The sequence below is a fragment of the Python bivittatus genome, unplaced genomic scaffold (genome assembly GCF_059951505.1).
Source record: "Python bivittatus isolate LINGU-HERP-01145 unplaced genomic scaffold, Pbiv_v1 ctg000660_np1212, whole genome shotgun sequence".
Lineage (NCBI taxonomy): Eukaryota > Metazoa > Chordata > Lepidosauria > Squamata > Pythonidae > Python > Python bivittatus.
Window position 1 is genome coordinate 1,773,878 of NW_028277092.1, and position 23,638 is coordinate 1,797,515.

Below are 23,638 nucleotides of genomic sequence, written 5' to 3' on the forward strand. Positions count from 1 at the left end.
AAGGTTGACAAACACTGCCCATGGGGCTGAGGAAGCAAAGAAACAAAAACACCCAAGCCGAGATTTAACTCTTCCACGAGCCTGAGTTACGCGTCTATGGAAGAACGGAGCGGGCGCTCGTGCAGATGTCTCTATGGTTTCCCTCCAGAGACCTGCCTCTCTATCCTTCCCTTCTCCATGGGAGCTGCCCCAAGCTTTCCGCCGATTCGCCAGGAGGCCACCTTCCTGCCCGGCACATCCGGCTGGTTGCGTCCGCGCAGGCGCAGTGCGGCCTAACTGGAGCCGCGACGAGGAGCCTCGAGGGGGTCGGTGCGCTCGGCGGCCGCGGTGAAAATGTCAGAAGAGGCGGAGGAGGCGCCGGCTACCGTCGCCCCTGGCGGGGCGGAAGGCGTCGAAGAGCTCCCGGGGACGGAAGCCGGTGAGAGGGACTCCCGGGACGGGGGGAAACAGGAATCTTCGCGCTGCTGGGATGCGGGAGGAAGGATGGGGGGGCTGTGGCGAGGGGTCCCGAGGGCGCACTGGGGGAGACCGGGGGGGCTGGATCTAACTCCAACGTTAGGCTTTCATCAGGAAAGAGGATAAGCGGGCCTTCCCTGGCTTTGGCATCCGGTAGACAGCTCTTGAACAGGGAGGTTCTCTTCTCAGTTGTCGTGGGTCCTGGTCCTGGATGGATCCAGCTACCAAGACGGTCTCCTTATATCACCGTTTCTCAACCTTGGCCACTTGAAGATGGGTGGACTCCAACTCCCAGAATTCCCCAGCCAGCCATGCTGGCTGGGGAATTCTGGGAGTTGGAGTCCACCCATCTTCAAGTGGCCAAGGTTGAGAAACACTGCCTTATGTTATTGTGTGGCATTAAATGTACTTACGGGGATAGTGTAGGAGGAGAGCTGCCTTAGGTTTACGGTAGCAAAACATCAGGAGGCGCCTGGAGCGCCTTTTCTGACTGGAGGATTTTGTTAAAAGGCAGAAGCTTTTGTGAGCTGTAACATTATGCCTTTTAATGAGATGTGTTGGTCAGAAAAGGTGTTACGTCCTCCTTCTGATTTATTGGCTTGTTTATTGATTAAACGTGTATGCTGCCCGTCTCCCAACGACGCTGGGCAGCTCACGAGTAAAAACATGTTGAAAAATCCAATAAGAAGCAAAAATAAAGAATAAAAGATAGGAGAGATGATAGAAGCCGGACAGGAATGGGAAAGAAGCAGCAGACCCATGTGATCCAAGGGGCCTTCACTCATCTTTGCAAATATTGATCATCAGATACAGAAATTATATCCTCAGCGCAGGAGAGAATCCAGGATGCAGACCTAACAGGCAAGTAAATGAAAGTGAATATGGGGAAACTTCTCATTTCCTCCCGAATCTGCAGGTGTTGACCAAGAAGTCCTTCCGAATCCCGGGAGTGATGGCACTCCGAAGCCAGACGAGGCCATGCCAGTGCAAGGGTGCAATGGGGTTAGTCTGGAAGACAGCACTGCAGCTCTACAGGCTGAGCCAGCCAGAGAGGAAGTCCCTCAGCCTCCTGCTCCAGATGTGGGGATGATGATGGCCTTGAGCCAGCCCATGGAAGATCTTTCCATCACCTACCCTCTGGAGTTTGAACGGTACTGGAGGGCCACTCAAGAGAACCCCCTCGACTTTACTGCGTGGACTGAATTGTTACAATATGTGGAACAGGAGGTATGAAGAAACACTGTCCTAAGCTATGGATTGATTGTTGGGGTTTAGCGAGTTGCATCAACCCAGCCATTGTTAGTTTATTCAGTCAACCATGGTGAAAGCTAACCCTGGCTTGGCTTCGTTGAGGACCACACTAGGTCAAAATGTGATGGCTTTATTGAGGAGCTGCTGATATTGGCAGTGAGAATGATCAGCTGCAGATTCAAAACTTGGTGTAATGCTTAGCGGATAGTGATCTGGACTAGATTCTTCTTGGCAGCAGCAAACTACCTTTTGGCCTCTCCGCTGTCTTCTGCAGTGCCCCCTCCCGTTTTTTAGGAAGCTGTGTTTGAAAGTCTTTTCATTTCAAGATTGGCTTATTCATTCATTCATTCACTGCAGTTCTGCAAAAGTGTCGCAAAGCCTAATGTGTTGATTCTCCTGCTCTAAGAGTCCTTTCATGGGCATTGAAGCAGGACAGAACTCTCACCTTCCCTGCTGACATTCAAAAACAAGCATATCCTGCAGAGGATTATTGTTTATTGGTATCACCGAGGATCAAATTTCACCACAGTTTACTTTTTAAAGGGTTCAGTTCTTGGGGGTTCTATTAAAGCAAATCATCTTTTCAATTACATTTTTAAAAGGGAATGTAATTTTGATTTATAACAAGGTATAGTTTACAAATATTTCCAAACTCTCTGAGTTAAAAGGTCCTTTTTGAGCTTAAAACGGAAAATAATTGGGGGAGCAGGAGGATAATTGTTCTGGGGCCAGTACCAGGTCTTGCTTTTTATTGTGGGGTTCACCTGGAGGTAGAATGATGCATGTCATTGGGGTTAAGAGAGATTGTCCGGTAACATTTGCATGAGGAAACCAAGCAAAGTAAGGTACATCTTTTGTTTTAACAAAAAAACAAAAGGGAAGAGTTATCAACCCTCAACAGTGGCCTGCTTCACGCACCGCACTAAGCAATAGGATGAGTTGCTTGGTTTTGGCATGGCATGTGGGACATCCCTGGCTGGATCTATGGCTTAGGATGATGTGCAGGCCACAGCCGGTGACTGTTAACTAGTGACTTACAGAAGTATAATTTGTGAACTCAGATGGGAGTTCCTTTATATCTAAATCTAGTTAATACTTTGGGCTAGCACTTGTATTGTTTCTTTTTACCCCTACCCTTTATTCGGCATCAGAAGAGCTTCAGGGGGTAAAGGTCAGTGGCAGGACATCTGCTTTGCCTGTAGATCCCTGAATCGTCAAATAAATGGGTTGAGGAAGAAATTGGTGGGTGGAACAGACAACAATGTCTTACCTCAATAAAAGGATGATCATATCTTCCTGTGGTGTTTTTCTTAAGTGAGTAGATTCTCATGAGAATTCAGACAGGAATCACACATACAGGTGGTCCTTGTTTAATGACCACTGGTTCAGTGACCATTCAAACTTATGATGACGGTGAACAAGTGGGAGTTACAAGTGGACCTCGTACTTACGGCAGTCTCAGCATCCCTGCGGTCACGTGATCATGATTTGGGACCTTCCCTGCCAGCTCCCACAAGCAAAGTCAGTGGGGAAGCCAGCAGGAAGTTGAAAGTTATGATCACATGAGGTCCTTACTTAATGACGGCAGCTGGGACTCTGTTGCTAAGTGGCAGGGTCACATGGTTTTTTGGCTTACAACCGTGTCACTTAACAATGGAATTTCCGGTCCCAATTAGTGTTGTTAAATGAGGACTATCTGTAATGCTAAGCCACAGTTTGCTTAATTCAGGTTTATTGAATAAACCACAACTGGCTTGCATGACACCGTGAGCCAAAATCAAAGAGACCACATTTTGGCTTCTGTTCCATCTTAGCTTCTTGTACTTTCTTTGCAGTTTTGCAGTTTTTCTGCAGTGTTTCGTATTTCCCTGTGTTTCTCTCAGAAACATCCAAGCTTTTCTCTTGACCGCTCTTGCAGAATCACATCTACGCCGCCCGCAAAGCTTTTGATAACTTCTTCCTGAGGTACCCTTACTGCTATGGCTATTGGAAGAAGTACGCAGACATGGAACGACGCTTTGACTTCATCAAGGAGACTGAGGAGGTACCCAGTAACAGTGGAGATTGTGGGCATTAGTACGTGCAGGTGCACCCCTGTCTTGACCCGCCAAGCGCAGGCTGCAGCGCGCCACGCATTAGAACCAGTGGCACCGACTGAATGAGACAAGCCAGTTCCAGTCTGGGGAGAGCAAACGAGAAGAGCTGACCTTATTTTAGAGCACCCGTAGATACGTGGATGCTTTCTAAGCAGCATATGCAACAGCAGGTTTGAATGTGAAATGAAACTTCTCAATGTACCATCTACAACCATGGTAACGAAGCCAAGGTGCCCGTGGGCATGGCCATTGTGGGTGATAGAACAGGATCTTGTGGACAGAGAGAATTCCAAAGCTGGGGAAAATAACATTTCTTTTTTTCCCTTGTGGATGCTCACCGCACCCGGTCCACTGCTTCTTTTATAACATCAACCTGAAGAAGAGTTCTGGAGAACTCAGAAGCTTGCAGATTTTTTGTTAATTTGGTATCACCCGCTCTGTCAACAGCCTCTGGTTATCTTCTCCCATTGGCCCCTGCTGTGTTAGAGCAAATGTGGGGATCTGAAAGGTTAGCGTGAAAAAACTTTAAGTCTCAGGAACTGCTCTTTGCACAAGTGGGGGGAAAACACTAAAGGTTTATTTTCTCTGCGGCCCTGCAGGTTTTCCAGCGAGGTTTACAGTCTATCCCACTCAGCATGGACCTCTGGATCCATTACATCACTTTCCTGCAGTCCACCCTGGATATGAACCATCCCGATTCAGCTCAGAAAATTTGTGGGTAGGTCACGGGAGAGCTTTGAGTGGCAGCTGAAACGTGGAGGTGCTGATGGAGAGGCAAAGAGTTGCCCAGGGCACTGAATCCTCCCATCTTGTCCTCTTTTTTCTCCAAAAGTCAGTTCTGCCCTTCAACCCTGTTTGATATTGCTGCTGCTTTGAATACATGAAAATGTGAAGTAAAAAATAAAGTATGTTTTGAGGTGAGCCCACTTGCTGTTAACTTCATGCACGTTCCCACTCAGACTTCCAGCTCTGAGATTCTCAAGTGGTCTCCCATCCAGAAACTAACCAGGTCCAACACTGCTTAGCTTCCACATCCAGGTATGGTCAACTAGGTGAAGACATGAAGACTTGTTTTTAAAACACAGCTTCAGTCTTTGCTTCTGTAGGTAACTAAGCTAAATGTGGGTTGCCAAGACTCTCTTCTCTTGCTGTTTTAGCCAACAGAACAGGAAAACAAACACAAACTCCATCCTGCCAAAAATACACTGGAGCTCTAGAGGGGACAGTGATCCCCTCCCCACTCTGTTGTGTGCCAAACCTGCCCAGTCCTGAGGCCAGTTATTTTAATGCACCCTCCCCAGCTGAGCACCCCCAGATATGTTGAGATTATCCACCTATCACGGAAGTTGGGGCACCAGGTTATGGAAGACACATCATAGACTCCCAAGATAACCCCATCCTCCCCACCTGGATGACTCTTGACAATTAGACATTGTGCTTGCTGGCCTTACGCACAGCGGTAGAAATGTATATATAGCCCTGCATGTCGTAAGAGGCAAGGATCAGGGGAAGTTGACCCAGTAGAGCAAAGGAAGGCGTTTCAAATTCCACAGGAATTGCAGTTGCTTATCTCCCGTGTTCTATACATCAGAAATAAGTCTGGGGCAGCAACGGTGTAGCAAAATTGAGCTCCTGAAAAGCAGGAGGGAAAGGATCCACAGACTCCAGGGAATTGTTTACTTATTATTTACTCATCAAATTGGTAAGGCTGTCCATCTGTCTTACAAAACTCTAGGTGGCAAAGCTTGAGCTTTGCATAGCATAACAAAAAAATCTTTAAAAAACTCCCAGGCTAAGAGGGCCAAAAATATAAACCCCCTTCAGTACACAGGGAGGCACAACCAGCTCTTAAAGACTGGAGATATTTAGTATAGGTAGTCCCCAGTTTAAGAACGAAGTCTGTTCCCAAGGTCTGTCCTTAAGTAGAATTTGTTTGTAAGCCGGAACAATATTATTCTATAATACTGTATAAATAGCATTGTGTAATGAACTCGAACCATTGTGTATTTAACTTGAACCACTGGGTATTTTACTCGAATTTTGCTACAGTAGGCTCCGTTCTTAACCATGGCTCGTCCATAAACTGGGCGTTCTTAACCTGGGGATTCCCTGTGCTTAAAGAAGAGTGACAGGATGGAATAGCCTGTGCTGGAAAAAGACCGGGCTTCCTCAAATCCTGACCGAGAAACTCCCAGCTATGGTGTGAGCAAACCCCGCAATGTTCCACTGCAGGTCTTTTGGAGCTGTTAATAGTCTTTGTATTCTGTGCAGCACCTTTGAGTCAGCTGTGGCTGCTGCAGGAGTAGATTTCCGTTCGGACAAGCTGTGGGAGATGTATGTGGAATGGCAGAAGGAGCAGGGGGACCTGAAGGCCGTCACAGCCATTTATGACCGGGTGCTGTCCACTCCCACCCAGCTTTACAGCCACCACTGGGAAAAGTAAGTGCCACAGCTGGGATGCTTCCCTGCCTCCAACAGGTTCTGCAGGGGCCTTCTCCAACCCTGCCTTTGGCAGAAGCGCTGGGAAAGCCACCCCCAGAATTAGCTGCTTTGCAGATAGCCCTCCTTTCCTCTTAACGCAGCTTCAAGGAACACCTGACCAGCCATCCCCCTGGAGAGATCCTCTCCATGGAAGAGCTGCTGTGGGTGCAGTCCAAGATGGCCTCAGAGACAGTCGCCAAGACGGCAGAAATGGAAGCCGAGGAAGCGCCGCCTGGAGAAGATCTGCCACCGAAGGCGGAAACCAAGCAGGAGACGACAGACGGGAGTCAGATGTTGGTGGGTCCCTTTCTTGGCTGCGCACTCCTTGTCCTCCTTTTGCAGTGTCCCGGTCTTTGTCTTCCCTGAACCAACCCATAGCCAAAAGCTTAGCGGGGCGGGTGGTGGCAGCAACATCTCCAAGTCCAGAACTGGATGCAGTCCGTAGTGCTCAGGTATTGGCACGTTTCATCGTGCTTCAGTCTTTTTGTACCGTCTGCCCCGAAAATATAGCTGATGGATGTGGCTTTGCTTGTTCGTAGATGGGTTGTGTGAACCCTTGTCTCCGCCTCTTTTAAAAATACCTGTTTGTTTTTTTCCCATTTTGGTTCCTTGGGAGCAGTGACACACTTTAAAGTGGGGAAAGGAATATATTAATTCTGTCAGAGCTGGCCAGAGGTGATGGCTGGATCCCTCAGCTCCCACAGGTACACTTTCCTGTGGGGCTCCTCTGCTTCATTCTGGTGTGTGTGGCCTGCTGGTTTTCTGCTGATTTGTCATCCCACAGGTTCTTCCTGGCTTTGGCCAGAAGAAGAAAAAAACCTTGGCCGAAGGAAAGGCCACGAAAACCTTTGCTTCCTTACATCTGTGGCCAAGATTTGTCTGCACTTTCCTGCCCCCATATAATTATTGGGCTGGCAGAATTGCTAGCCCTCTCCTTGCCCGCTGACTAATTCATGCTAGAACTAAGATGATAGCAGTTGGATTCTTTTCTTTCAAAGTGCCTTGTGCTTTAACCAGGAAGACACCCACCTTGGCTTGGCCTTCTCTCAGCTGAGGACGAAGGGCATCACATTGTGGAAAGCACTCCAGGGGGTTGGGAGCTGTGTGGGAGGGAGTATGGACATTGTCCCACCAATCGCCTGGATTGACCCTCGGTGCTCATGGACTTAAATGGTGTTGCCCCTTCGTAGTTCAGAGTACTAGGTGGACAGTTCCTTATCTTATGAAGCCTGAATAGGGTTTATACCTTTGGGTGTAGCATGTTGTCTGAATGCTGCCAATAAGGTTTCTTAACCAGGTCTTACGGGTTAAGAGTTAAAAGGAAATCAGAGTTAAGAGCTAAAATAGAAATGCCAATGGGAAGTTGCTTAGATGTGATTCCAGGGCCAGTTCACCACTTCTTTTCATAAGTATTCCCTTTCTTGATAGCACTGATTTCACCTCCTTATTTCAGGGGACACTGGACCAGGATAAAGCCCAGGAGCTGGCCATTTCGATCCGCCAGCAGATCTTCAGTCAGAACGAAGCCGAAGTCAGCAAACGCTGGAATTTCGAGGAAGGGGTGTGTATGACAGAACCAGATGGGTGGGAAGTAAGCTTGAGTCTCTGCCGGCAGTGCCTGTCGAACCTTAAGAGCCAGACAGGGTGCCAGATGGGATTTAGGGGGTCCTTTCCATTAGCACTTTGCCTGCTTCCCATCAGCAAATAGGTCTATGGGGACCTTGGCCCATCATGAGGGATTTTGCCCAGAGGAGAGGCACCAAAACCTCTGGTGCCGCCGTCTCTCGTGAGCGGCCCTGGGCGATGGAAATGGCTGAAGTATCAAGACCTGCCTTGATGCAGGTCTGCCCCGCTTCTTTGCAGTGGATCGATCAGGTGGGGCGTGGCAACCAGCTTGTGCTCTTCATCTCTCATTTACACTCTACTTTTCCTGCACAAGCTCTAGGCAGTGTTCGAGTCACTAAGTGACCTCTGCTCACAATTCAGGCCTCCTCCATCCATGTCCAGTACTTTAATCACTGAGCTATGCTGGTTCCTCCTTGCTTCTCTGTGAAGCTCCTTCCCTTACCATTGCATTGTCCCATTTCCCTGTAGATCAAAAGGCCCTATTTCCATGTTAAACCACTGGAGCGAGCACAGCTGCGGAACTGGCGGGACTACCTGGACTTTGAGATCGCCAGCGGTTCACACGAACGCACCATCGTGCTGTTTGAGCGCTGCGTCATCGCTTGCGCCCTCTACGAGGAGTTCTGGATCAAGGTGGGCTAAGCCTCCCTCTCTAAATGGCTCACTCTGTCTACCAGAGGTTGCCCTGTGAAACATCCATCTTTGTCTTTGCAGCTATAAAATCACTTTTTCTGATTTTCTCCCCTATTGTTCCCCCTTTTCTCCTATTTTAGTACATAAGATACCTTGAGAACCACAGCATAACTGGAGCCAGAAGCGTTTTCCAGCGAGCTTGCTGTTACCATCTCCCTCGTAAGCCCAACATTCACCTCTTGTGGGCAGCATTTGAGGAGAAACAAGGTGAGGAACAGCTGATCTGCAGTCTGCTCTGAAAACTCCCTCAACATGCCTACGACATTGGTAAAATCTCTTTACTGACTATCGATCGGTCGGTTTACAGCAGCATGCAAAAACCTTCATGGGATCCTTCACCTACTAAATTTTTCTACCAAACCAAAAAAACCTGAAGCATCTGCATGAATGTTGATTTGCAGAGGTTACTGCATCAGAGGGATCCAAGTGTTCCTGAAAAGAAAAGGTTGCATCTGGTCCAGCTGCAGGCTTTGAGATGCTCAGTGTAGCATCTGGGGCACTCCTGATTTTGCTGAACTTCAGCTCCCAATATTTTTCATTGTTGTCTACCTTTCCTGGAGTTGGTGGGGATAGAATTTCAGTATTGTGTGAACACCACCTATTCCCCATCATACATGTGCCGATAACAACGTGCATGCACACACCTCTTCCTTACCAGTTTGTCACTTCTAGCATCTGGGGGGAGAGAGAAAAGGATGTGTCTAATATTAACTGAGTCAGCTTAGACATTGCTGGACATAAGTCATTGACGAAAGTTTAGAATTTGGTTCAGAAAGAATAGTCTAAACCCCTTTAATCCTGACTGCCTCCTTGGCAAAGAAAAGACAGGATAATGGGAAGAAACATTAAGTGGGCTTATTGCTTCTCCATCAGACTTGCTGAACTCAAAGGCATTATTATCCAGGACCGTCCAACTAGATAACATCTGAGGCCCTGAACCACTGATGGTTCTACTGAAGGTGCTATTCCTCCATCTGTTCCCACAGGAGAAGTGGAAGAAGCACGGCGCATCTTGAAGACTTTTGAGGACTGTGTGCCTGGCCTGGTTATGGTGCGTTTGCGGCGGGTGAGCCTGGAACGTCGGCTGGGGAATATGGAGATGGCGGAAGCGCTCCTGGTGGAAGCCATACGGGACAACGAGGGGATGCCTATCTCTTCGTTCTATTCAGTCAAGCTGGCTCGGCAGGTTCTAAAAGTGCAGAAAAATCTCATCAAAGCACGGAAGATCCTCCTGGAAGCGTTGGAGAAGGACCCGGTAAAAACCATGGCCCATTGAGGTGCATGTAGAGCAGTGCTTCTCAACCTTAGCAACTTGAAGATGGGTGGACTTCAACTCCCAGAATCCTCCAGCCAGCATTCTGGGAGTTGAAGTCCACCCATCTTCAAGTTGCTAAGGTTGAGAAGCACTGATGTAAAGGCTTGGGCGAGCTGCCAGAAGGGAGAAAAATGGAGGTCCCTTGGAAAAGGACAGCGTTTGCCTTCTGTTGGTGCTTCATTCGTACATCTGTAGTCTCCCAAAGTCACTAGTTCACGTTCTTGGTGACAGCTGAATGACATTTCAGCATCTCAGGTGCTCACCTGAAGCAACCAAATTGCACCAAAGATACAACATGCACTGAGTAAGCCTGTAAGCAACTACAGTGTACGCCGGGCTCCCAGTAAAGCATTGCCAGCCCGCTGAGCAGCCCTGAGCAAAGGGCTTACATACCTTTGGCCTGCTACATTGCAGAGACAGGACAAAGGAAAAGGCAGCCACACAGTAAATTGCAACATGACGACGGGATGTTTTTGATAAAGCCTGTCTGGGTGGCCTCTATTTATCCCTTCCTACTTGGTCAGCTTGGCAGCTACGCTATGGTCAGCAAATATAAACCATTTGGTGAACTGGGCCACTGGTTCCTGTCAGATTCCTCCCCCCGTTGCCTAGCTCAGAGTAATTCAGCTTCCTGTGAATGTTTTATTACAAGGGCACTGGGGGCAGGGGGGCACCTTATAGGATTCTTAGTGAATGCAGCTTGCATGCCTGTTGGGGGGTACCTCTTACCCCTCCTTCCCACTCCACTGTTCACCTCCAGCCTGGAAGTACAGAGGTGCTTCCAAGCTGTTTCTGCAGTTGTTGGATGCAAAAGTTCCTTTTTCTTCTTCTTTTGGTGGGGAGTCTGAACTAGTACTGGTGAACTGAGGGATTTTTTTTTTTTTTAAATTCCTGATAGCTTAACCAGCAGATGTCTCAGCTCCTTAGTCACATAGAAAGTTTTGGGTTGCTTGAATCAAGGTGGGCACTCCAGAGTAAAAAATGAAGTGTCCCTTTTTGAGTGGTAATTTTCACACTGTCTTCCAATTAGAAGCAAAGATGCTGGCATCTGACTGAATTTTCCCTTCAGTTGGGATGGAAGTGGGAGGGTAGAGGGCAGAACTACAAAACAGCTCAAAAGAGTGATGTAGAAGATGCTAAGAAATTATTTATTGAAAAGGAGCTAGCAGTGTGGATGTAGGTAAATAGGAATCTTCATTTATACTGGGTTTTGTTCACAATCCTATCATTAGTTTGAGGTTTGAGGAGGAGTAACATCATACAAAGAAGGTTAAAAAAAAAAAGATAGGCTATCATTAATCTGTATGTTCTCTTGAACATAAAACAAAACAGTTGTGTTTATTTTTTTTATGTTATTTGCAATTTTACAAAAGGAAACAATGTACCGAAACAAATTATACACATAATTTGCCTGACAAGTTGATTAGTTGTTAGGTTATAATACCTAAAAACAAACAAAAGGAACAAGAATAAAACAAACGGAAGATCTGTTTTTGTTCAGTGTAGACAATTTGCTCTGGTCTTCCCCTTCCCTTTTCTGAATTCTCTTTTTCTTGCCTCCCCCTAAAACACCTTGGCTGGGTTCACTTGGGTGGCAGGACAATGCCAAGCTCTACGCGAACCTTTTGGAGATGGAGTTCAGCGCCGATGTCCGGCAGAATGAGGGCAACACCATGAGCAGTTTCGACCGAGCCCTGACCAGCGGGCTTCCCCTGGAGACCAAGATCATCTTCTCCCAGCGCAGAGTAGAGTTTCTTGAAGATTTTGGATCGAGCATAAACAGGTAATGGGAGGGGAGCACTAAACACATTCTCTTCAGCCTCTGAGGCCCAGGCCGAAGGACCTTCAGCCCCCAATGTTCACCCCCTTCTGTCTTTCCAGTCTGCTGATGTGCTACGAAGAGCATCAGAAACTCCTGAACCAGCAAATGATGAGGAAGAGGCTCCTGGAAAATGGGTGAGAAGGCCTCCAATTCTGCAGTTCTATCCTTGTTTGCCTCTCTAGCTGCATTTGCATTTGGAGGGGGGAACAAACAGATCACCTTGCCAAGACTCAGTTTGCACACTGCATCAAGCCGTCATGCAGTTCAGCTTAGGTGCTGTCTTTATCTAAACCCAGCCCAACCATAATCAAGCAAATCATGGCTTGCTGTGAGGTGTGGACCCTTGCTTACTGTAAATTATTTCATAAACCAAAATTATATAAACTGATTTAATGAAGATACCTTTCTAAGATTACATTTATTTTGGAGACAGTTTAGCTTTTGATGGTAAACTGCACTGCATTGATTTTTAAAACAATAAATACCTCAAATTACTATTACTATTATTAAAAACATTAAAAACTATAAAAAAACAAAGTTTAAAAAAGTGTATAAAGTTTTATGTTTTCTTGTGAACTGCCCAGAGTCGTCGGGAGTCGGGCAGTGTACGAATTGAACAAACCAACCGACTTGGCAATCAGCACAGGGCAAAACCACAAACTGGGTTCCAGTAGCATCCTAAAACCTGAGGGAAGAGCCCGTTTTTTCAGCCTTCCAAAAGGCCAGTGGGTCAGAGCTATCCAAACCTCAGGGGGAAGCTGTTCCATAGGGCAGGCCCCGCCACAAAGCCTGTCTGCTTCTCCTTCCTAGGGAAGCTGCAGTCACCACAAGCAGCCTAGTGTAATAACAGAGCCAAAGGTGGGCACTTTGAACTGGGATGTCAGCTGACAATGACACTTTTTAAATTCCCAAGCAGTGCTGATGAAGCCGATGAGAAAAGATTGAGACTTGAAGATGCAGCCGTGGGGGGTGGTGCCCTGGCCATGGCAACGACGGGCATCACGCCCTTGATGGCAACAGACGTGAGCACCAGCACATCGGGGGCTTACAACTATAACACGTGGTACCAGGTGAGTTGCCAAAGGCAGCTGGCATCAGATTGTAAACCATCTGCCCCCAGTGGTCTTGGGACTACAATTCCCAGAAAACACAAAGGCTCAGCCGGTATGTTAGCCCCTGCGGTCCCAGGACATATCCGGGGGAGGGGGGCATTTGCTGAGAGAGGAAGACCTGAGTACACAGACAGGGTTGGCTCTTAAGCGTGACCCAACCAGATGGTCTGCGCAGTCCAGATCAATAGAGGTCAAATTGGGCTACAGAATTGGAATAAATATTTGGTTTTTAAATAGTCCTCTGGTCTGTGTGACTAGAGATATTACTGTCTTTTCTGAGGTTCAGGACTAACAAAAGTTTATCTATACTGTAATTCAGCTGTTTTATATTGCCCAATTACATTTTTAAAAGATTGGCCCCATTAAAACATATTTTGCATATTGAGCAAAGCTTCTCTGAGATACATAAATAAACATGAAATAACTTAAAATCTGTTACAACTAAGTTGGTTAAAAGGATGGAATGAAATGCTGCTTAAGACAGAGGACCTGTGGCTGGAGTTGTGAATCCAGCCTGGTTTGGGGGGACGGTGGGAGAGATGCTAGTTCCCCAACCTGCTTAGGATAAAACAACATTTCTGTAATAATCCGCATTTCTTCATTTAATGTAAATGCTTTTTTTCCATTGCTACTTTATTTTGGTGCAGAATTATGGTAATTATGGATACCAGAACACGTGGAACTACAATCAGTATTACCAACAAACCTAAAAATGATTGGCAGGAGACACCAACAGCATCTGTGGAACTGGGGGGCGGCTGCAGCTGCTTTTGCTCAACTTATCAGCAGAAGCAAATGTCTGTGACCTAAAGGGTCGTCTCTGACAGCTGTAGAGAAACTTGTTGCTATCCCTAGAAAAAACTGGCCCTTTTTGTATTGATCTGACCTACCAACCATTTTTTTCCTAAATTTCCGAAACCTGAGATCAAGAGTTCACTGTGGGGAAACAGGATTTATTCATTCCATGGCAGAGCTGAAAGGATTCAATGCCCAAGGAAAGTTCAATGGAAACACTCCTGAAGATGCACAACTACAGACTGTTCTGATGCAGCATCCTCTTAGCGGGTGCAAAATTAACTTCATTTTAAATCAAGGCCTCTGAAACAGCATGTCTTTTGTAAAAGGTTTCCCTCTGTACATTTTCACTTTTTGCAGCTGTAAATAAACTGGAATTAGTAATGTCTCATCCTCTCTTCCCTTCAGTGCAGACACTTGTAATGTTGCTTAAGAAAAGGTCTGTCTCAGCAGGTGTTAACACGCAGCCAACCTCAGCTAGACGCAAAGAGCCAGTCAGCTCTGATGCATACCTGGATGGGAGACCTACAGGAAATCCCAGAAAGCAGCAGTGGCAAAGCACTTCTTATCCTGCCACAAGAAACGTGTGGAGTTGCCTGTGGAGTCACTGGGATCTGAGCTTTACTGTTTCCTTTGCGGTTAATGCACAAGGGCTGTGACCTGAATTCATACTGATTTCTGTCTCAGCATCTTGATTCAAGGAGGAGATACAGCTAAAGACTTGCAGCCTCCCTTCGCTCATATCTATGGCTGAAAGGATAAAACTGACGGTTCATTATATGAATTGTCTGGTGGAGCAACTAAACTCCTAGATTGGATAGATTCCATCATTTCCCCCCTTCCTGTAGTTTTTGTGCCCCTAGGTTGACTTGTACAGCACGTAAAGGTGAGTTAGAAGAGAGATGCCTGTGACTCAAGCTTTGATCCTTGTTAATCATGGATATAGAAGTGGTTTGTCCATCATCACATGGGCTATTCTGTTTTCCCATTCTAACTTTACAGGTTTTCTGATGGTCTCCCATCCAGCTCGGCCTAACCCTGCATAGCTTCCAAGTCCAGACAAAAGTGTCACTGTCTGCTGAGACAGGAAACCTAAGTTAACCAGAGTTTTCACAGATGCCACATTCAAACAAACCATCTTCTGGTTTAAAATGGAAATTGCATAATTGTATTTGAACAATTGTAATAGAACGTCTGGAAGGGGTGGCACTTTATCAAATATTTTATTTACCCCTCTCGAGGGAGATGGGAGTGTCCATAATACCCACTCTTTCAAGCATGTATAACTTGCATTTAGTAAGTAATTTTTACTAGGAAGGGCACAACTGGACTAAGCCAGAACGGCGGCATTTAAACTTGGGTAAGAACAAGGTTCCAAAGTGAGTCTTCACAAAGGGACAGATTTTGCCACTCATCTTCTATCCTTTGTTTAAAAGCCCTTGTCTATCAACCATGTCTTTAATTCTTGGTCAAAATAGCCCTTGACGTGGATGCTACAGGCAATTTCATTGACTTGGGTTGCTGGTGTTCGTCCGGACAATTCTGTAATGAAGGTCTTCACGTCATTCTCTAGGGCCTGGAGAAAGAAAAAGTAGGTTTATAGGTTACCATCAGTAGTTTAAATTGCACCTGGAACCCCACTAGCATCTAATGTTGGGCCCACAGCATTGGTGTGACAAGCTCTCACTGGTGAATGCCAATTAGCATACAGGCCACTGCACTCGGAACCAACTGCAGCCTCCAAGCCATCCTGAAAGCAGCCCCAGATAGAGCGTACTGCACTAGTGTAAGTGGATGGTGATGAGGGTGTCCGTAGCAAGGTCCTGCTCTAGGCAGAGCTGCAACAGGCGTACTAGCCAAACCTGGGCAAAAGATACCGCTGGCTGCAGCCTCCACCTGCTGTTCTAGCAAGAGCTGTAAGTCATGGACTTGCTCCTTCAGGTGTAATGCCACCGCTCAAGAAAAACCCACTGGACAAACAGGAGCTCTGTCTTGCCAGGGTCCCACTTCAGCTTGTTCCATCCCATCCAGACCCTCACAGCCTCCAGGACTTCAACGGTGTCACCAATCTGGCTAGGGGTAGTGATCTAAAGTTGGATACCAAACTTCCAACTACCAGATGATGTCTCCCAATGGCTTCACATAATGTTTAATTGGAGGACGGAGAGGGCTGACCCCTGTGGCACCCCACAAGAGAGCAGATGTTCGGCTGATCTCCCTCATCAGCACTGACTAGAAGCACCCACTTAGGAAGGAGTGGGACCACTCAACAGAATGCCCCCAATCTGCATAAGTGGTCCATGAGAATACTATGATCAATGGTACTGAAGGCTGCTGAGCAATCTCAAAAGACCGGGGAAGACCCCATCCAGGTCACAACAAAAATCATCCACAACGTGACAAGCTGTTCCTCTTTCTGCTTCATCTCTAGGCCTGAATCCTGGCTGAAAAGGGTCCCAATAATTCGTCTCCTCGAAGGTGTTCTCCAGCTTCCCACAAAGGCAGCAGTTGTCTAACACCACTGAATCCAGGGAGGGCCTCTTAAGGAGGGGATGCACCACATCCTCCTTCAAGGCCATTGGCAGCATTCCCTCCCACAGTGAAGCATTACCAGTTTCCTGGATCCTGGAAGTTACCCCCCTCCACCTGCATAGATGAGCCAAGGTGGGAGAGATCCAGCTGGCAGGTGGCAGAGGACACCCTAGAGAGCCTTGTGTCTTTCATCGAAGGTCACAGGCAAAAGAATTCCCAGGTAACCACACAAGACAACTCCCCTGTCATCATCCTGGACCTTGCTCACCTGGAGGCAAGACTTGAGAGTATCTGGGTGGCTTTGCCAGTGAAATGTGCTAACTGATCATAGCAGCTGGGGGGAAGCTCTTGATGTTGGTTCTTCCCTAGCAGCCCCTAGACAACCCGCTGAAGTGATAGGAGAGAAGTAATCTAATTGCCACAGAGTAGGCCCAAATGTGGGCATGTACCTATGCTCTGTCAGATCCACTTTTTGTCTTTCTCCACTGACACTCTAGGCATTGCTTCAGCCTCTTCATCTCCCAAAAGCTGTTGATCAACCAAGAAGCCATCTGGGATCAGCCAACAGAGAGGCCACTCAGGAGTGATTTCAAGGACCTAAATCACCTCACATTGTCAACAGCCCGTGTACCAGCCTGGCAGAAAAAGCTATAACCTACCCAGATATCACCTTCAATTTTCCTGATAATAGTCATCTTCCTGGACCCATGGTGACTAGAATCTTTGTACACAGGTACATTGTGCATGCGCGACCGCCGTACAAAGTAGGGAAGATCAGGAGGTGTATCTGTACAAGAAATGGAGACATAAAACAAGCACAACTATATTGTCTTATTTTATATAACAAGTAATTTATATCAAAGTCTGGTCAGGAGAGATCTATCTCTCTCCTACTCAACTATTAATTTTACACACACCCTTAATTTAAGAAATGTATTTCAGTTGCAGAATGTGAAGTTATAGCAAGAGGTATGAGTCAGGAAGAACTGAGTTATAAGAAGCTGTGTATTTTATTTTATAATAAATGCAGTTGCCCTACCAAGAAGTCCTAACTTTGCTCAATTTTCCTTTCAGGGGGCACTTGCTAGAACACTTTTTCAGATGTTATACATTAAGGAAATCAAATTTGGAAATATTTTTACCCCATTTTACCTTGTGGTGGCCTCCATCCAGAAGGTGTAGGATATTGGTCGTGTTTTGGAGGTACAGGTACTTTGGTAGGTGGTATCAGCCTCTCCACAAATTTATATTCTTCAGTAGATTCAACAATTCCTGGGTACTTCAGGTCTGCAGATTTGGGCTCACCTGAGACATGTCTCTGAAACACAAAGATGAGATAGCAGTGAATTAATTTTTCCCTACACAATTCATTTGTAATTACTGCACCCAATTTAATAAAGCTTGGGGAAGAAAATTATGTTTTGCCTGCTCGCCTGGAACCCATGTGACTGGAAGGCTGGGAGGACAGGATTCAAGAACTCCCAAGGCAAAAGCAGGAAAGTGGCTGAGCATGATGGAAGTGAAAGTCAAAACCACTGGTGGGCCCCAGGCAGCAAGAGAGGATGGGAGACACGTGTTAGCAGAAGCCATAATAGAATGGCTGTGTAACATTTAGAATCTAACTTTAATCAATTGCCCCATCCCACAATGAGGATTCCTAAAGACTAGAGAGACAAAAAATGCGTTTTTGCATTTTGGAACTGGAGAGAAATTTATGGGGCAAAATGCAGGGCCCACTTCTCCCCTTAAAAGCTGCAAACCTCCCCCTAAGAGGACTTTCCCAGTTGCACTGGTCTGGCGGGGAGATAAACCTGCAGTGTTTCTGCCGTCATACCAAGAGAACGAGCACCCAAGCAGGGGTACCATATCTGAGCTGCAAAAATGCGGACGGCCGCTAGATGGCAGCGGAAATTAGCTTCATGTGCCTCTTTGCCGCTATCCGGGTTTCCGATGCATAGACCTCTCCAAGGGGTTGTGCCAACCTCGCCATCCCAGCCCGCAGTGTTACCCTCGACGGTCCATAATCTCCCCTCCGCCACTGCCCCTACCATAAAGGCCGCCTCCCAGGGCCGCCTTGGCCGCCCGCCCCCTCGCAGGACCAGCAGCTCCTTCCTCAGCCCGACCCTCGCGAGGGCTGAGGGAAACGCCGCCATCTTGCCTCAGAGGCGCGCGTGGATGACGTTAAGGAGGCCCGGCCGTGGAGAGCCAGTGACGTCACGCGCAGGGCACGCAAGGGGAAGGGAAAGAGCGAATGGAACGGCCCAGACCGTTTCGCCCTCCCTTTCCGCAGTGCGCCTGCGCTTGTCGTTATCCCGCCCCTTCCGTCAGTCTTTCCTTTCCCTCGTCGGCGTGAGGCGGCGGTGGTTTCTCTTCTCTCCGGCCTCCATCTTGGATCGGCGTGAGGCGGGTGAGGGATATAGGAGAAATTATGGGATGTGCAACCTCGTTTAGTTAGGAACGGTATTCATTTCGCACTCCTGATCCTCCAAACTGCCATCATCCCCGGCCACATCCCCCCAGGCCTTCAGCTTGCTCTGGCGCAACCCATCATCCCCGGCCAGCTCCTCTTCCCTTCTTGCTCTCCCCCCGCCCCAATAACTGCCCTTCCCGGCTCCCTTCCCGTGTTTCTGCGGCTCCAGATGCTTTGGACTGCGACCCCCATTTTCCCCAGCCTCGGTTCCGAGAGGTTTCAGGGCAGCGCGCGAAAGAAAGGGTGCCTTGAAGGTTATCGCGGGGGGGGGGAGGCTCTTTAAATGAGGGGCTGTGAGCGGCACCACCGTGTCTGAAACTGCAGTCGTGGGGGGGGGGGTGTGTGTGGAAAGAAATAGGCAAGAAAAAAACCGCTGTAGCTCTGGCCTGTGGGAAGCGGGTGGGTGATTTGATGGGAGATGGATAAGGAGGAACTGAAATTATAGAATTGTGGCATTGAAGGGACCCCAAGGATCAACCCTCTGCAGTGTGCAGAGTTAGACCAGTGTTCCTCAACCTTGGCAGCTTGAAGATGCGTGGACTTCAACTCCCAGAATTCCCCAGCCAGCTGTGCTGGCTGGGGAATTCTGGGAGTTGAAGTCCACGCATCTTCAAGCTGCCAAGGTTGAGGAACACTGAGTTAGACCATCTTGGAAAGGTGGCTGATCTGCTTGTGCTTAAAAACATGGAAAACCCACAACCTCTAGAGGTACACTGCTCCACTGTAGGACAGATCTTATTCTTGGAAATGTTACATTGCAACGAAATCTGGGCAGCTGCAACTTAGACCTGCTATTTTTGTCTCTCTGGCCATGGGAAATAATGGATCATTATATTCCCCGTGTCACCCTTTTAAGTACCTGAGCACCGATATCATCAGGATAGAACACCTAAGCCCCATTTTGTTGTCAGGAAGGGTGGGATGGATAGAATAGAAAGGCTAAAGACCCACAGCTCTTCTTTGTGGGTTGCTAAACATCCACTGTTCTATTTGCTGCTTTGTCTAAAAACAGCAAGGGGTGGAAGAGACCAGTTTCTTAGTCGGTGCCATTGTTAGGATACTAGATCTTGGGGTCTTGGATTGCTAATGTTAATTGCTGCTTTGCTTTCTCATCATTGCAGGTGAAACCATGCAGCTCTTCATTCGTGCTCAGAATCTGCACACCCTTGAGGTGTCTGGACAAGAAACAGTAGCTCATCTTAAGGTAAAGAAATCATTTTTTGCTTTAAGTTGACCTTTCCTTTTGCTGATGAGCTGTTGTTACTGAAACAGAGTAGTATCTGTCTCCCCCAAATAAATCTTCCTTCAGACCAGGGCAAGTGCTGAAATCTTTTGAAGACTGAGACTTTCTTTTTCCTCTTTCTAAATCAATTTGGAATACTAAGTTGTTGTTGTTTGATTGGTACATAATTGTAATGAGTTTTCCATTTAATCAGCTTTGGCCAGCAAGTGGCAATATATAAAATTCAGAAAGAACTAGGATCACACTCTGAGTGTTTACTTGTATTTTTATTTCATAAGCATTTTTTTTATACCTCTGTGATCAAAATGACTCTCAGGGCTCATATACAATGTTTCGCTCTCTTTGTGCCTTTTTTTTTTTTAATTGTGGAAGCTGTTTGCTTCATGGGCTTTTTTCTCATTGTTCTTGCAGCTTCTGGTTTGTCATCTATTGCTTGGGTGAGAAATAATGCATTAACATAGTGTTTTAGGGCCAGCTTGCTGTCTTTTGGTCCTTTGCAGCCTGCTCTAGGATATTTACTTCAAGGTTATTGACTGAAAAGAAATGGCAGTGGTTGTTCTGCAAACTAGACTAATGTGAATTTCAGCTGTGCTAGGAGGGAAGACAGCTGAGTGGTAATCCTATATCCACACCATGAATTCTGTTGAAGGAACTGGAGGTGTGAGGGTGATCCTTTTCACCGCAGTTCTTGGGCAACATTTCCTCTGCACTTCCTACCAAAAGCCCCCAATTTCAATGCTTGATTACTTTATTACAGGTCATAGACCCAACATGGACCCCAAACCCTCTTCTTTTTTTCCTCCTTCCAGACGCATATGTCATGGGAAACACTCATAGTGTGGAAACCAATGAGTGCTGGCAGAATTTCAATGCAATGTTGCATTTGTAAGGCCTTTCCTAAGTATTGACAACTGCCAAGATCTGGAACATGAACTTCCATATAATGCCAAAGGACTGCTGGAGTCTCTCACCTACTTTTTCCTCACTGGAGGAAGTGTAAACTGTCTTTTCAGCATCTTTATCACCTTTTATACAAGAGCTGTTGTGGCTATTGAAAAATTATCTTTTAGCTTGTTTATACCCTTCATTTCCCTCCCTCTTCTTACTCTTTAGTGAGCTAAGTGTCAATTATTCATGTTCCCACTCATCTTCCTTCCCTGTTAGGCTCACATTGAATCCTTGGAGGGCATTGCGCCTGAGGATCAAGTGGTTCTTCTGGGTGGGATCCCCTTGGAAGATGATTCTGTCATTGGGCAGTGTGGCATCAGTGACCTTACAACATTGGAGGTTGCTGCACGCATGCTTGGTGGTAAGTACTAAACAGAGACCACCTGGGTGGAAGCTTGTTAGAAGAGGTATTAAATTCCAGAGCTGGAAGGTCTTCTCTAAAAAACTGTATATAGAAAAAAGAAAAGTTGTGATTTTTATCCTGCAAATTTCTCTAAGTTAGTCAAACATACAGTCATGATGTATTTAACCATAAGTTACTCTTTACTCAGTTAACACAATTTTATGAGTTTGGATAACTCACAAAATGATGAGGTAATAACCTCAAATTCATACAGTGTATAAGGCTAAAATGTGATTGGCTAGTTTGCAATTCAGTGTATAAGATTAGAAAAATAAAGTGACTGTTGAGTCAAGCCTCATTCCTGATAACTTCATGAATGACCTGTATTTGACAACAATACAGAAGTGGTTTGCCGCTACCCGCTTCTAGGTTGTTTTTTGACTTCCCAATCTAGCTTCCAATCGTAGGATTTCCTTGTGGTCTCCTATCCAAATACCAGCACTGGCCCTGCATTGCTTCCAAGCCCAGACCTGCTGGGTTGAGTTAGGTTCAAACAAAGGGCTAAATTCAGGTTGACAGCACCATTCCTGCATTCCCGTAATCTGCTATGCCAAACAAGTAATAGCTGGATTTTCACAGCATGCTGCGAAAATCAGTCAGCTCCATTTTAGTCCATGTAAATGTAGCCAGTATGTCTTTATCTTTGACTCTTTCATGAAGAATTGATCCAGTCTATTAACTTCATGGCCCCTTCCTTGCTGACTTTTTGATTAATAAGGCCGCTTCCTTTGCCGTCATATATGTTGGCTGTGTTTTCTGTTCCGTGTAAAAACAGCCTTCTTCATTTTACCCTTCGGCTTTTCTTCCTAGGTAAGGTCCACGGTTCCCTGGCTCGGGCTGGCAAAGTGAGAGGCCAGACGCCAAAGGTAGGCAGTCCAAGGTGACCCACAGTTGTGCGTGAGCGGGAGGGGCAGTTCTTCAGCATCCTTCGGCCGGCTGTTTGTGGGGCCACAAGGACAGCCGAGAGCTCTTCATGGTGCTGCCAGCAGAGAACCTTTGCCTAGAAGTGAAATTGGGCTGCCTTTCTTTTTCTCTGCTGAGTGGGAAAGAGTCATGCTACCAGCAGAAAGGCAGTGGGTTATCTCTGCAGGGAATTTAATAATTTATTATCTGCTTTTTTGTTTTTTATCCGCCTATCTGTTTTATTAGTGGTGTGGGAAAAAGCTGTGCTTGATTCCTGCTGCAGAGTTACTTAGGCTGGAAGCATCAAAGTGCTGTTTCCATTTTGCAGCCTTAGCCCTGGACTTGTCATTGTTCTTTTGGAAGCACACAATGGATAGAAGTCCAGCTTAGTAAATTGGCTAGTTTGCAGTTAGTAGAACTAGACAGTGGCAGCAGAAAAGCAGTTGCTGAATTCCTGCCTGTCTTAACTTTGGATTAAAGTAAAGGTGGATCCTATTTGTCCCTGTGACCAATTTTCTGTTCCTCAAATTCCCACTGGCTGCAACTCCCATTAGAAAGACCCTAAGTGATGTTGGACAATAACACTGGTCCAATACTTGGGAAAAGAAACATCTTCTCCTGGCTGCACGCATGATGCAGCCCTTCCTGCTACTGTTTTCATCTCTTCCCCAAGTGTTGCAGACACCTCCTGGCTCAGAAAAGTGTGAGACGGGGTATTTTTACATGGGGTGACTTAAGGAAAGGGCTTGAGACGGATCAACATCAAGAGCTAAAATGAAGCTTGGGAGGAGGAGGTGGTAGCTGGCCGAGGTCAGGGATCTCTTACTAAGGCCTGCTTGATGTTCTCTCAGGTTGCTAAGCAAGAGAAGAAGAAGAAGAAAACGGGTCGGGCCAAGAGGCGCATGCAGTACAACCGCCGCTTTGTCAACATTGTGCCAGGTTTTGGCAAAAAGAAGGGGCCTAATGCTAATTCCTAAATAGCACCCAGTCGTATAATAAATCAGATATTTGCCTGGACCATTTCCTGGTGTTGCTGCTTTTCCTGTTTGGGGCATGCTTGCATTCATCATTTGCCTCGTTGGCAAAAGGGGGAGGAGGAGGAGTTTATAGCTGCAGCTACTCAGAGCTGAGGAGGAACATTCTGTATACGGGAAATCTAGTGGGTTGAGAACCACTTTTTTATAGGATCTAGTTGGGCTCTCGCATTGAAGTGAGCCAAGTCCCCATGGGAACTTAAGAATTTGATGGTGGGAGAGGCCAAAGGCCAACAGCAGTCTCGCTCACAGAGTAATCAAGCAGATGCTTTTGGGAGTCTCAGAATTTTATGATATTTATCCTTTCGTTTATTGTTTTCATTCTATTTTTAATTGCTAGCCACCCAGAGTCATGTACTTGAGATGAGTGGCCATATACATTAAACAAGTATATGTTTAGGCAAAGAAGTGCATTAGTATGCCCCAGACTTTTTAATATGTGCAAGATATATTTTTAC

The 23,638-nt window shown here is 46.6% G+C and overlaps 3 protein-coding genes across 4 annotated transcripts; 2 read left to right on the forward strand and 1 right to left on the reverse strand.

The window, feature by feature from the left end:
• Positions 1-256: 256 nt before the first annotated feature.
• LOC103063450 (pre-mRNA-processing factor 39-like) lies at positions 257-14,031 on the forward strand. Of its 2 annotated transcripts, none has more exons than XM_007439897.4 (14): positions 257-418; positions 1,373-1,683; positions 3,626-3,751; positions 4,403-4,521; positions 6,075-6,242; positions 6,386-6,581; positions 7,738-7,845; positions 8,379-8,543; positions 8,684-8,810; positions 9,590-9,858; positions 11,517-11,701; positions 11,800-11,874; positions 12,654-12,810; positions 13,500-14,031. In XM_007439897.4, exons 1-14 carry the CDS (start codon positions 334-336, stop codon positions 13,560-13,562), a joined length of 2,154 nt encoding a protein of 717 aa, XP_007439959.1. In that variant the 5' UTR covers positions 257-333; the 3' UTR covers positions 13,563-14,031. The 2 variants fall into 2 exon arrangements, with proteins under 2 accessions (XP_007439959.1, XP_015745670.1); XM_015890184.3 differs by having other exon boundaries at positions 12,657-12,810.
• Positions 14,032-14,851: 820 nt separating this feature from the next.
• Positions 14,852-18,384, reverse strand: MRPL49 (mitochondrial ribosomal protein L49). The gene is made up of 4 exons (XM_007439899.4): positions 18,228-18,384; positions 17,332-17,497; positions 16,839-16,966; positions 14,852-15,223 (listed from the first exon to the last, which is right to left on the reverse strand). Exons 1-4 carry the CDS (start codon positions 18,330-18,332, stop codon positions 15,077-15,079), a joined length of 546 nt encoding a protein of 181 aa, XP_007439961.1. The 5' UTR covers positions 18,333-18,384; the 3' UTR covers positions 14,852-15,076.
• A 55-nt stretch (positions 18,385-18,439) lies between these two features.
• On the forward strand, positions 18,440-23,168 carry FAU (FAU ubiquitin like and ribosomal protein S30 fusion). Its single transcript, XM_007439900.4, has 5 exons — positions 18,440-18,586; positions 19,771-19,853; positions 21,057-21,201; positions 22,054-22,109; positions 22,998-23,168. Exons 2-5 carry the CDS (start codon positions 19,779-19,781, stop codon positions 23,121-23,123), a joined length of 402 nt encoding a protein of 133 aa, XP_007439962.1. The 5' UTR covers positions 18,440-18,586; positions 19,771-19,778; the 3' UTR covers positions 23,124-23,168.
• Positions 23,169-23,638: the final 470 nt, after the last annotated feature.

Coding starts and splice junctions, on each gene's coding strand:
- LOC103063450 (XM_007439897.4), top strand. CDS start 334: ATGTCAGAAGAGGCGGAGGAGGCGCCGGCTACCGTCGCCCCTGGCGGG. Junction 1,684..3,625: donor TACAATATGTGGAACAGGAG/GTATGAAGAAAC, acceptor CCGCTCTTGCAG/AATCACATCTACGCCGCCCG. Junction 4,522..6,074: donor TCAGCTCAGAAAATTTGTGG/GTAGGTCACGGG, acceptor TATTCTGTGCAG/CACCTTTGAGTCAGCTGTGG.
- MRPL49 (XM_007439899.4), bottom strand. CDS start 18,332: ATGGCGGCGTTTCCCTCAGCCCTCGCGAGGGTCGGGCTGAGGAAGGAG. Junction 17,498..18,227: donor CCTGGGAGGCGGCCTTTATG/GTAGGGGCAGTG, acceptor TTTGTGTTTCAG/AGACATGTCTCAGGTGAGCC. Junction 16,967..17,331: donor TGGATGGAGGCCACCACAAG/GTAAAATGGGGT, acceptor TTTCTTGTACAG/ATACACCTCCTGATCTTCCC.
- FAU (XM_007439900.4), top strand. CDS start 19,779: ATGCAGCTCTTCATTCGTGCTCAGAATCTGCACACCCTTGAGGTGTCT. Junction 19,854..21,056: donor AAACAGTAGCTCATCTTAAG/GTAAAGAAATCA, acceptor CTTCCCTGTTAG/GCTCACATTGAATCCTTGGA. Junction 22,110..22,997: donor TGAGAGGCCAGACGCCAAAG/GTAGGCAGTCCA, acceptor ATGTTCTCTCAG/GTTGCTAAGCAAGAGAAGAA.